At 36.3% G+C, this 13166-nt stretch overlaps 2 protein-coding genes and 1 long non-coding RNA gene across 7 annotated transcripts; 2 read left to right on the forward strand and 1 right to left on the reverse strand.

Moving 5' to 3' along the window:
- Positions 1-1625: 1625 nt before the first annotated feature.
- On the forward strand, positions 1626-3016 carry LOC106088420 (uncharacterized). The gene has a single exon (XM_013253935.2). The coding sequence runs from the start codon at positions 1690-1692 to the stop codon at positions 2812-2814; it is 1125 nt and encodes a 374-aa protein (XP_013109389.1). The 5' UTR covers positions 1626-1689; the 3' UTR covers positions 2815-3016.
- A 4595-nt stretch (positions 3017-7611) lies between these two features.
- Positions 7612-9866, forward strand: LOC106091935 (uncharacterized). 2 transcript variants are annotated; one of them, XR_001222068.2, is made up of 4 exons: positions 7613-7864; positions 7935-9377; positions 9465-9555; positions 9620-9866. It is a non-coding gene; the product is annotated as an uncharacterized LOC106091935 (long non-coding RNA). The 2 variants fall into 2 exon arrangements; XR_009398501.1 differs by having other exon boundaries at positions 7612-7864; positions 7935-9555.
- On the reverse strand, positions 9756-11966 carry LOC106091934 (nucleosome assembly protein 1-like 4). 4 transcript variants are annotated; one of them, XM_059370056.1, is made up of 4 exons: positions 11837-11966; positions 11244-11410; positions 10278-11073; positions 9756-10217 (listed from the first exon to the last, which is right to left on the reverse strand). In XM_059370056.1, exons 2-4 carry the CDS (start codon positions 11387-11389, stop codon positions 9993-9995), a joined length of 1167 nt encoding a protein of 388 aa, XP_059226039.1. In that variant the 5' UTR covers positions 11390-11410; positions 11837-11966; the 3' UTR covers positions 9756-9992. The 4 variants fall into 4 exon arrangements, with proteins under 4 accessions (XP_059226039.1, XP_013114095.1, XP_013114096.1 ...); XM_013258641.2 differs by having other exon boundaries at positions 11832-11966; XM_013258642.2 differs by lacking the exon at positions 11837-11966 and adding an exon at positions 11602-11727.
- Between the last annotated feature and the right edge of the window lie 1200 nt (positions 11967-13166).

Consider the following 13166-nt stretch of genomic DNA (forward strand, 5'->3'; position numbering starts at 1 on the left):
GGCAACTGCCACCACCTGTAAATTAATATATCTTGGATGGTCGTGTCACTTGCCCAACAATACAACCCTGTGGGGATGGGAGTAGAAATTCCCACTCTTCTGCCAAACTTTTGTAAACAGCCATCCCGAGTAAAAAGAATTATATGGTCAGATCCAAATACATATATCTGGGATAAAATAAATTTGGTTCTAATTAGATCCAATTATATATAATTATATCTGACGCTATATATAACTACAAGGCGGATTTAACAAGGCGGCCTCGCGCGAGGTGCTGTTAACAGCCGGCCAGGTTTGACGGTATTAAGATGTCAGATTTTTGTTTGTATTCTCTTTGTTGTTATATTCTTTCTCGCATATACTCTACACATGTACGCACACGTATAGACACACGCACACAAATTTCTTTATGTAGGTTGGCAAAACTCGATCAGCTTGATGGGACAATGGCGGATTGCACCATATGATTTGTGGTGTTATACAAATGAGACCACCTTTAATTGTTTCGCCGTGATATAACTATATCTGATTTTGTTCTTTCAGAGTTTTAACGTAGATATTAAAACCCGGTTTCACTGCTCTTCAGCTGAAGTGAGCCTGCTGCTTTTATGAGCTGTATAAACGGGGTTTTAATCATGACATAATTACCAGGTAGTGTACAGTTGAGTACTATTTTTTTCTCGCAAAGTGCACTATCTGTCAACGAGTTTTGGTTGTGTGTGTATTATAGTTAAGAACTATACACACATAAACAAGGAAAGATGGCGCGAACTAGTAACATACATCAAATCAGAGTTGCACTAATCACTGTTTTGACAGAGAGTGTACTTAATATTTTGTTGATGGGCAACTGCCACTTCCTGTAAATAAATATATCTTAGTTAAACATATATCATGATAAAATTAAGAGGTAGTTTCATTAGCACAACAACAAAAACTACCCCCAACGAAACTACCTTGGGTGGCAAATGTCGTAAATTGGTTTTAGAAATACAGTTTCTTTATCAACTTATCTTTTTCAAATGTGTTTTATATTTATATTTTCATTATTACAACACTGTTTGTTGCTATGTGTGGAAAATCATATAGAACATATTTTTAAGATTTTAGAAAAATATCACAGGTGTGTTATCAAACCTTTGGCATTTAGATATACGACAAAATCAAAACAAATATAAAAAATTTGTACTCAGCTGTTCACATGAAAGCACATTAAAATTGCATCCTGAATTAAAAACAACACTATTTAGATGTAAAATAAGCAAAAAACAGCACTTTTTTTTATTTTAAGATTCAACTATATATTATATATAATTGGTGAGGAGACCACCACCGCTGAAAATGTTTTAAGGTGTTCTCGCGGTAGGATTTTGTGTATTACATACTTAAATGGTTTGTAAATGCGGGTTTTTGGGCAAATGCTTATCAGTTGTTTATAAAACTTTCATTTAACTTTTTGTGAATACTGCTGTAAGTTTTTCGCTGTGAAACACGAACTTGGTACCGACTTGCTGAAATGGCAACATTCATCGGAGATTCTTTTGACAGACGTTACTGCCTGTCGTTGGCAGACATCGACCTCGATTTTTTCACACACATAGTCGAATTATCGATTAGTGTAAAATCGACTTTAAGATCCCCAACAGAAAACTAACAACAATTAAGAAGTCGGGATAAAAACAGTATAATATGGATTTTATTGATGATTTTATTCAAGAATACCGGAATAATCCGTGTCTTTGGAAAGCTGATTCCGTAAATTATAAGAATCGATCAAAACGCCAAGAAGCATATCTTAAATTAATTGATGTAGCTGCCCGCCATGGAGAGCACTACAATGTGGAAAGAACCAAACAGAAGATTAATAATCTGAGATGTGCTTTTCGACATCAGCTAAAGAAATACAATGAACTTAAAAGCAAAGGCGAAAAGGAGGAACCCTACTGTCCAAAAAGGAAGTACTTTGAGTCGCTTATGTTTTTAAAAGATGAAGAGACTGTGGACAAACGGAATAAGCAAGAGAGCACAAACGACAGTGTCTCCACCAATACCAATAATAGTAGTGGCAGCAATGGGAAAAACAACGAAGCGGCGCGACTATTGGCGGAGGCAGAATCTGGATCAGTCGAAATTGTCGAGGTGGACAAAATATCTAACAGTGGTAATGTCGACGATTCATTGCAGGTGCAAAATAATTTATTCTCAGACATTTGTAAAGAAATCCACAAAGAAAACAATGCCAATGAACCTGACGAAGACACCACGAACACAGATGAGGCCGCCGTGACAATCTCGGTCATATCTGATAAAGGGGATATTGAGGAAATTACTGCTATTACACCTGTAAAAAAGGATCAAGTTATTGTAATCGAAAATGCAGCCACCGTTACTCCAAGCACAGGCGCTACTAATAACCATGTTTCGAACTTAACGTCGCCCCAAAAACAGATGCACCAACAACAAAGCAGCAGCAAATCCCGGAAACGCTCATCATCTTTCTCTTCGCAGCATTCAAACGAAACAACTGATACCACACCAACCCCAATCAAAACATCTAAAAGTGATGTTACTTTTGACATAGAAAATCTACTCTCTTTGGCATGTAAGAGCTTTCAAAAGAATACTGTCGATCACCATACCAGTTTCGGTGAGATTGTTGCCTATAAACTCCGCACAATGGATGCGACACAAGCTCTATACGCCGAAAAGATCATCTCTGACATCTTGTATCAAGGTCATATGAAATACTTGTCCCCCGCGGCCATACAACGCTGTTCAAACCTGGAACGATTACAGACACAGGAGCACAAGTAATGTTCATTTATCTGTAGGAAAAAAAGTATCGACAAAATCTAAATGACTCTCATAACAATTTCTATAATAATTGTAATCAATAAGATATATTAAGCTACGACTTCTAAGTATAACAAATTAAAACAATTTGTTTTTTAGACGAAAATCTTTTTAAAAAGAAATGTTCAAATTTCACAATATATAAAGTATATACATTATATAATTTAAATTTGTTTCATTTTAAATTTGGTTTTGTTTTCAAAACTGGCGTATTTTTGATGTTATTACGATAATCGGGCCCTATTTTCTTAATAAATCATTGCACTCTTCCACGTTAGCATGTCATATATGTAATGAATTACGCAATCTAATAAAATTTACGTAAATAATATTCGTTAAATTCAATCAAAGTGAATTCAAATATCGAAAAATATATGTACATATATTTGCTCTTGCTATTAGTTGGTTGAGAGTCCAAATCACAATACACCTGTCTTTTGAAGATACCTAATCCATTTTTGAAAAGGAGATCAACAATTTTAAATATTGAGTCTGTTATGGATTTCACACAAACAAAACAAATTGCCAAATTTAATTCTGTGGTAAAAAAAACTTCATTGATTTGATTTTCGAAATCTTATTTTAAAAATTTCGAAACTACCCGCGTGATAATAACAAACAAAGGGTGAAAGGGAAAGCGAACACATAAGTTTTTTAACCGTCATATAGAATTTATAAGGGCTCTGTTGATAATTTTGAATTGATTAGCTCTAGGAACACATGAATATCTAAATGCTGGAGCTCGTACCCACACAGATTTGCATGGTTTTTCCTTTATAATAAAAAAAGTTAAATGCACAAACTTTCTTTCGCCTAAGATAGTTATTGGTTTCACATTTGCAGCACCTCGGGGAGACTACGGTTTACATACCCGCCTCTGACGCTAAACGCCTGAGTTTGAATCCTGACGAGTATATCAGAAAATTTTTCACTGGCGGTTATTCACTCCTAATGCTGGTGAGCTACTATACCATGCATGGGAGCCACGTAAAAGCCATACAAAAAGGATCACTGATCTTATAAAAACTTGCTTCGGACAGCTCTCATTGATATGTGAGAAGTTTGCCTTAATGGAATGTTTTTTTTCTTCAAATTTTCATCTGCTATTATGTTTTTATTGTTGAAGATGCCACATATTCGAATGTGGAGGAAGCGATCCTCGTCAAGCTCCTATACGTGAGTTCGCCACGGGTACATGATGGTCATTGGTTATGTAAAGACGCCAAAAATTTGCTTTTTGTTGTTGTTTTAGCCACATATTTGAATGTAAAAGTCCTCGTCAAGCTCGATAGCTGAGCAAGCTCATTTGAGTTCAAAAAACCGTTCGCGATGTACGTCCATTGATTACTTAAACGCGCTAAAAACTCGTTTCGAGTAATAACTCCTATCGAGTATCACAAGCACTCTTCACTGTGAGTCTCCACTCGATATCGCTGTTTGTCCGTGACTGCAATTGCGGCTACTGCGTACACAAAGCTTACCACTATCTGCCACCTGTGGACGCGTGCTATGATGACAATGAACACCACACAAATCTGAGCACAGATTTCCAACCGGTGTGGTGCTCATCGTTATCCGGTGCTGGGACTCGCCTTGTCATGTCGAGTATCAAAGGCATTCAGTATTTAAGCAAGAGCCGATGCTACCCGGCCCATCGTTACCGTTGAGAATTTTGAAAAGGTTGCACCAGATATTGTTGATTGTCCTAAAAAATCGACAATTATTATTTAACACTTTATAAAAGATTAAAACAGAAAACTAAGTAAGTCGGGCGATCGTGACTTTGAATAAATGGAAGAAGTTGCTCCAACTTGGTAGTCAGGTGAATAAACAATCTAGTGGTTCACACAGACTGCAACGACAGTAAAAAAGAACGGGCATAGAAATCTCGAAATTCGATTGGAAATTAAAGAAAAACCCACAATACAGAGGAAACAGATTTTCTTATTTTAATCAAAAATCTTTCTCTGAAATTTTATTAAAGTTGCACTTTGCATATTTAAGCAGAGTCTCAAAAAATAGTCAATTTCGAAAGTTTTTAAACTATAAAAAGACCAGAAATTAGACTCACAACGGTTACACTGACCTGCCCTCTCACTGAAACTCTTCAATGGATACCGCTGGGTGTCCGCCATTGCAATTGCAGTTAATCCGTATAAATGCGGAGCATCCCACTGTCGGCAACCTTAACCTCACCGCGATAGCTCCCAGGTGAGCTTCTCATAATAACGATGAAGACCACACGGAACCCGAAGTCCCAACCTGTGGTGTTCAATTCACTTCTTGTGTTTTCCTTTATTATAAAATAAGTTGACCACCATATGGTTGTCTTGTAAAAATACGATATTATAAAGATCGGGATGACTTTAGAATTTAGTTTTCTATGGGGTATGTCTCAGAATGTTGACTTGGCCTAAGTTTTCAACGCTCAAACCTGATCTCCTGTTAACAAAATATTATATCTGCATCATAAATGCATATATATGTATGTCTCTGTTATATAAAAATTAAAGTGTTGCGCTTTGTTTGTTTGTTCCGAATAGACTCAAAAACGCCTGAACCGATTTTCAAAAAATATTCACAGATGATAGAGTTTAGACCCCCGGCAAAAATAGTGTACCTCATTTTGTGATCCGCACCCCTCGCGGGTGCGGATGCAGATATAACCACAACTTTTAAAAACTCAAGATTTCGGATGGTTGCATCGGTTTAAGTAAAATTTTGTACGCCACATTATCGTAACACAAAATTGGTATAAAACCGTGGGGGACGCCCGACTCCAAAAACCACCCAAACAGACATGTTTACCAATTGGGACAATATGGGTATCAAATGAAAGGTAATTGGAAGTAGAATACGAAACTAATATAAAAATATAGGACCAAGTCCCAAGGGAACGCCCACCCCAAAAATCATCATCATAGGTCGACGGTATAGGATTAAAACGAAAGGTACTTGAAAGTAGAATACTACAATTATATATTGGGTCGCCCAAAAAGTAATTGCGGATTTTTTAAAAGAAACTAAATGCATTTTTAATAAAACTTAGAATAAACTTTAATCAAATATACTTTTTTTACACTTTTTTTCTAAAGCAAGCTAAAAGTAACAGCTGATAACTGACAGAAGAAAGAATGCAATTACAGAGTCACAAGCTGTGAAAAATTTTGTCAACGCCGACTATATGAAAAATCGGCAATTACTTTTTGGGCAACAAAATAAAAATTTGAGCCCACTCCCGGGGGGTCGCCCCACCCCAAAATTATGGCCCAAATGGACATGTATAAAAAACGGCACGCGATTCTAATGAAAGTTATTTGAGAGTTTAATATAATAATATAATTATTTTCAAATTTGGACCATGTTAAAAGGGGACTGCAAAAACATATGGGTGTAGCGAAGCACACCGGCAAGCTAGCATTCATATAAAAATGAACCAAACGAGAACTGTTTAAAAAGGAGTGCGAATCTAAAATTTGAATGAGAATAGAGTATCTTAAGGCTGGTACTGCGATCGCTTTTTGCGTTTAAAAATCAATATTATTTTTCGCAATTAATTTTTTAAACAATACAAAAGTTTTAACATACTCCGCAGGGAACATACGAGCAATACTCTTATTAAAATTTTGTTCTAAATAATGAGTAGATAGGTATATATGCAAATGCCTATATTTTTTGGAGCATGGGAAAAAATTTAAACGCACAGAAAATCGTTTCGTGTCCTTTAAGTACTTTAGTCCATAAAAACAAATATATTACTCGATTTATGTGAAATTTGGAAAATTGGCTCGTACCAATTATAGTCCATAGCAGAACATGTTTGGATATAGCTGACATATAGTTCGATCTCCCGATTTGGGGTGTCTTGAGTCCATAAAAGGTGTATTGCAATACTAATTATAGAATCTATATATCGTTATTAAATATATGTGTTAAAACTTTTACAAAACAAGTGAAAAGACTTAAAGTACTGCTGGGCCGAACTTTGGTTACCCACTACCTCAAGTATGCTACAAAGTGTGTATATATTAACCAAATTTCATCGAAATCATGTAAAAAATGCAAAATTTATATACCCATAGCAGTTTTACTGTAACATGGTGGACCATACTCGGTACGAAGTTCGGGGGGCCTTAGCTGCGAGCTACAGGGCGCGTATACAGGTTATGGTGGAACTGTAACGGCAGTCGCGGAAAATCAGCGGTATCGAGCGGAGAGTCTCAGTGAGAGGCCAGGCGGCACCGGCTCTTGCATAAATACAGAGTGCCAATGATGCTCGATATGTTAAGGCGAGTTATTGGCGCCTTTAAATTACTAATGGCCACCCCGTTCCGGAATGAGCTTATTCAATTACAGGAGCTTGACGAGGATCGCCACCTCCATATGGAGATGTGGCTACAACAACAACAACATTGAACGATCTTGGTCTGTATGAATAATATAGATGGGACGAATACAACTCGATGTGCGAAATGTGAAATAAATCTGGGGTCTGTACTAAAATATATTCCGATCGGAAACATATTCGGCAAAATATAAAAGTACTTGAAAACATAGCCGTTGCCTCATTCAAGATTCTAAACTTATCTATTTTGGCTCGTACATTTTGCATATTTTTTGCATTAAAAATACATATTTCAGATATACACTCAAAATTCGTTTCTAACTCCAATTTATTTATTAATCAATCAAACTCCTTCAGTGGAATATACAAATTTTGGTAAAAAAAAGGCCCATAAACATAAAGTGCGTATTATTCCGCTTTCTAGTAATGAGGGCCTTCAGTGCTACTGAATGAATGTCTAAAAAATGTAAACACGAAAAATATTGATTTTCGTCGCGAAAAGCGAACTTGGTACAAACCTTTATACACTAATTTGTGGTCAACTGACGGAGGTGCGGTGGGAATGTACCCCTAAAATAATCCTAATACAAAGATCAGAACAAATTAATATGGTGTATTCTAAATTTCACATTCCCTTTCACCCTTTGAACAACTTTCTATTGTCACGTAAATAAATTGTTGAAATTCCATGGATTATCATCATTAAACTTTCTCGTTTTCTTCCTTTTGCTATTAGAATTACGTCAACTTGGTCTCACACCGTTAAAGCCTCACATATTTTATTGCTTGTAGGTGTACTGTGGCATTAATTTACAGCACTTAAAAATACAACTCATTGTCTTTAATCGAGTAGTACGATATATTTTTGGACTCAAATTAAGTGGCCATGTGTCTGATCGCTAGAGAATTTCTCCACTGCTCTTTTAAACATTTTTTGATAATAAAACATATATTGTCATTGTACCATTTAAAGACAACCCAAGAACCTTGAGAAGTTACCGATTTGTTTAATTTTTTGCGATCTGCCAACTTTGCGAAGTCATCAATCTGTGAAGCATGATCTTCCAGATGGCAATACCAGATTTCTGTCAATCCAACTATGACGATGGCAGCAGTGTCCCGCACTCGACCTTAAGTGTCGTCTTTCAGGTTCCCTATCGTCGCCTCGATTATATCACGATAGTATAACCTGTTCCTATCCTATATCCATTCTCGCAAGACAACCTCGTGACCAGCAGATTTCAGTCTTCTCTGGGTTAACATTGAACCCCCTAGATCCAGCCCAGTCGTATGCAATCTCCAGGACCCTTTCGGTACTTCTACATAGCTGTTTCGAATCCTTACCCCTTAGAAATATTATAACATCGTGCGTAGCAGACGGATTCAAATCCCTCCTCAGTCAGGATCCGTAATAGGTTATTTATGGTGGGGTCCCATAGATGTGGCTATAAAATGGATATCTTAAGATCGAATTCTTTATTTTAAAATTTAGATACACTTATAAAAAGATTTGAATCGATTATTTTTTATTTAGACTCGTAAACTCGTATTCAATTACAAAAATAAATCAACTAATTTTTTAGTTGAATACATTTTATTTAACATTAAAAAAATTTTTGCAATTTTTTTGTGTATCCGTCGTGTAAAAAAAAACCTGAGATTCAAATTTATTTAATCAAATGTCGGGTGCGGCAGCTGATTGTACGTTCCGGATTGAGCCGATGCAGTACTTCTTTGGCAAGGGTTCCCGCCTCAGTGTACAAAACACAGCTACAACAACAACAACAACTGACCCACCAGTGAAAACGAAACTCATAACTGCCCCGAATATTTTTATCTTTAAAAATTCGCCACTATAATGATATGTTTTAAACAGTCCGCAATCTCACCTAGCCTTTACAAAGGATCGTTCAAATACAGTGTGAGATAAACCTTCGGTGCGAATTTCGTGTTGAATTAAAATTGGACATTAAAGAATAAGCTAAGGCATCTTTTAAAACGTGTTGAATGGACACCCAAAGTACTGATTAGAAAAGTATGTAGTTTTACATGCAACGACAACCGAGGATATGTCGCAGCATTTCGTGAAAGCTCTGAAGGGTTTTGTTTGAACGCTGCCTTGATTTGGACAGACGCATGGAGGGAGGTGGTGGTTATTACAATTCGTTGCAATAACTTGGTATATTTTTTTCTTTCATTCGTTATTGTTATCTCTTTTAATTAATATTTACCACGTTCCTAATTAAAATGTATTCACGAAATCCAGTTACAAAGAGCATGTTTGATGTATAAAAAGAGTACTATTTTGGAAAACTGTAATCATTTTACAATGTTGCTAAACCATGACTTCATTTGGGGTAAGCCAATAAAATTTAATTTTTAAATAATAAAATAAATTTTCTTTAATATAAAACACAACAGTGACCAAATCCTTGATAAAAAGTATTGTAATTGTGGTTGCCGTTTATGGTGCCCACACTGACCGCAGGTTATTCGCCGTAGATGGATGATATTGGCATAGCTCCAATCGCTTCCCAATTTGAAGAACACACATAGATTTATGGGGATGAAGACAATATTTTGACCTTTCAAATCGATTTTTATTTTTCCAAATATGTAATAAATTCATAATTAAAAAAAAAAGTCCTCTGGATTCAAATTTAGATAATTTGATCACTGTTTTTAGAAAACTACAGTATTGTAAAAAATGAAATTTCATTTCATTTTTAATGAATATATCCGGTGTGATTGTGTGAGTGTTGTGTTCATGCGAATTGTGAAATATAAATTAGATTTATTGATTTGGACAATCGTTGGGCATAGGCTTTTTCTTGTGACCCCCACCCATACGGGGATGTTCTTTTTCATCGCCCGATTCTTCGTCCTCCTCCTCTTCACCATCGAACGAGTCATCATCCTCGTCTTCATCATCGATAACATCTCCCGTATAATACAAAACGGCTTTAGGAATGATTCTTGCACGCAAGAAATGACCGATTTCGTAATCCGTAGCTAAAATCTAAAATACAAAGCACATTTTATTTAATGATATAAATATTTGCTCTTATTTCCAACTTACGCCTTGTGATTCTTCATCGATTTCTTCCTTATCATCGGATACTTCAGGTGGGTTAAAGAAGTTGAAGAAGGAATCATTGGGTACCAATTTTACAATGGTTCTCACAGCAGCCCTTTGCTTATGTTTTTGTTTCTTTCTAATTGTTCTCACAGTTAAATTCATTTTCTTCTCCCAATTTATGTTGCATCCCTTGCATTTGTATATCTCTGGCCCCTCGAAGCCAAATGGATAGTCTTCATCTAGAGCAGACTTCAAAAAATATTGTTTGGTCAGAACTTCATTTGTGAAGTAATCGTTTTTATCGAAGTGGAATTCTAAAGTGTACGAATGCTCATCGTCGTATTTGATGGTGATGTCAGTTAATTTTTGCAGCACAGGTTCATCGTGCTCTTGCACCATCTCAGAAAGAATTTCTGTGTTACGGAAGATAGTTAGCCAAAAATTAGGAATTCCCTTGGTGTCCTCAGGAATTTCTTTAAACTTCTTCAACAGTTTGCCAAACTCGGGCACACTCTCCATACTTTCTTCCTCTGGTTCGACTTTCCATTTTGGATCTTCCTTGGGCGGATCCACTTCACCTGTCACAATGGTTCTGCGTTGCTCGAACAAAACTTTATATTTCTCTTGGTATTTCTTTTCTAGCTCGTAGACCTCATCGAAAAATTGAGCTTCTAATTTCAAGTGTTCCAATTGGATATTTTTCAAAACTGTTATACGATCTTGTAATTTGGCGGGCAGATTTTTTACCATCTCTTGTAGGAATTGCCGGCGCAAAATAGCATTCATATAAGCAGGCCTTAAAGGAAACGGTCAATGTATTTATGTTGTGCATTAAAACTTTACACATGGTTTTATGTGCGGTGCTGCTAAGCCCAAAACCGGTTTATACGCCGGCTTTGAAGAACCAACTGCTAATCATGGGGCTTTGCAGGGTAAGAACTTTTTATATGAGTGTATTCTACTTACACCATTTGATTCGTGGAACATTCCTTCTCCCCCTCATTTTCACTCATGGAAGATCCATCCTCGTTGTCGTGCTGGGCGTCATCGTCGCTCATTAGTGCGTCATCTTTGCCCTTTGCAGCAACATCTTTTCCTTTTTTGGCATCCATGTCTCTAATTCAATTCAATTGCTGAAAATGCAAAAAAACACACACGTACTTTTATATGCCTTCATGTATGGGTAAAAATTTCTTCATGCATACTATACACATATATGTGTGAAGAAAATTTAAAACTGCGTATTTCCTCAATTATTAATTCTAATTTAAGAATTTTTAACTCAAAAGCTTAGGTTATTTAAAATATTTTCATAGAACTGTACGTTATACTTGTGCCCGGATTTAATTGAAACGCTGCAGTAACAAATATCGGATAATGTGATTCGATATAGACGTTGCATGTATAAATTTGTCACTAGAGAAAAGGAGGTACTGAAACACGTGCACCATCAAATACCACAAATTTTCGAACTATACTAATCCAACCGAATATAATACATACATACAACTAATCAAAACGAAAACTTCATAATGTATAAGCGACGAGACAAACCTTACCAATACAATCAAAACCGGAGAATTTGCAAAAATTTTAAAATCGCAAATTCTATTCCTGAAGTCAAGCTCACTTCGCTATCGTACGGAAAGAAAGAAATACGAGACACACAACAGGGAACAGGGATGTAAATCGATACAGCCGCAACGGAACAGAGCTGCAAAAATGCCATTATAAACGATAACATATAAGTCTAATGGGGACTTTACATGGCACATCATGATGCGTGTTCGTTGTAATAGTATTGGTGATAACAAGGTTTATGCGCCACATGTAAACAAAACCCTTAGTCATGGCTGAAAAATCAAAATCATTTGATTTTTCGATGACTAGCGTCTATCGATTACCGTTTACAGCGCAGTATGCACCTAAGCGAAATCTTCGTTACCTGTACCGTTATCGAAAATTTCGCTTGTCACGTTTTTGTCGTCATGCGAACAGCTGAGTACAATTTTTTTATTGATTTTGCACAGGAATGTGTAATCTTTACTTGACAGATATTAAAAAACACATTCATTCCAAACTAAAGTTATAAAAAGAGAAGGAAAGTATAGAAAATTTAATAAATACAAAGACAATAAAATTTCGATGTACCGTGTTTGGCAAAAGCCGTAATCACGATGAGTACGAATAAGATGTAACGTATAAATGACCTATTACATTGAAATATGATCCCATGACATAACTAGCAGGTAGTGTACCGTTAACAGGTGATTACAATTTTTTCTCGCGAAGTTCACTATCTGTCAACCAGTTTTAGTTGTGTGTGTATTATTGTTAAGAACCATTACACACACAAACAACGAAAATTGCACTAATCGCTGATTTTGACATAGAGTGCATTCCATATTTTGTTTTTGGGGAACTGCCACTACCTGCAAATGAATATATCTTGATTGATCCGTCGGTTTTTTGAGATATTATGTCAGTCGAAAACGTTTGTTTATTATTATAATAATCGGCATAGTTTGTGGCTTATGACTGCAGTCAATTATTTGTGTTTAAATAAATTGCAAACATAATTTACTGCTCTCGAAATGGGTACCATTCAACTCTGTTTCAATGATGATGTTGTTGTTGTAGCCACATTTGCATGTGGAGGTGGCGATCCTCGTCAAGCTCCTATAGGTGAGCAAGCTCGTTCCGGTCTATACGACCGATCGCAGCGGGAACATGATGGCCATTGGTTATTTAAAAGCGCTAATATCTCGCCTTGTCGTAGCAAGCATCATATTCACTCAGTATTTAAGCAAGAGCCGGTGCCACCCGGCCTCTCGCTGAGACTCTCCACTCGATACCGCCGATTGTCCGCGACTGCAATAGCAGCTACTA

The sequence above is a fragment of the Stomoxys calcitrans genome, chromosome 5 (assembly GCF_963082655.1).
Source record: "Stomoxys calcitrans chromosome 5, idStoCalc2.1, whole genome shotgun sequence".
NCBI classification, from domain to species: Eukaryota; Metazoa; Arthropoda; class Insecta; order Diptera; family Muscidae; genus Stomoxys; species Stomoxys calcitrans.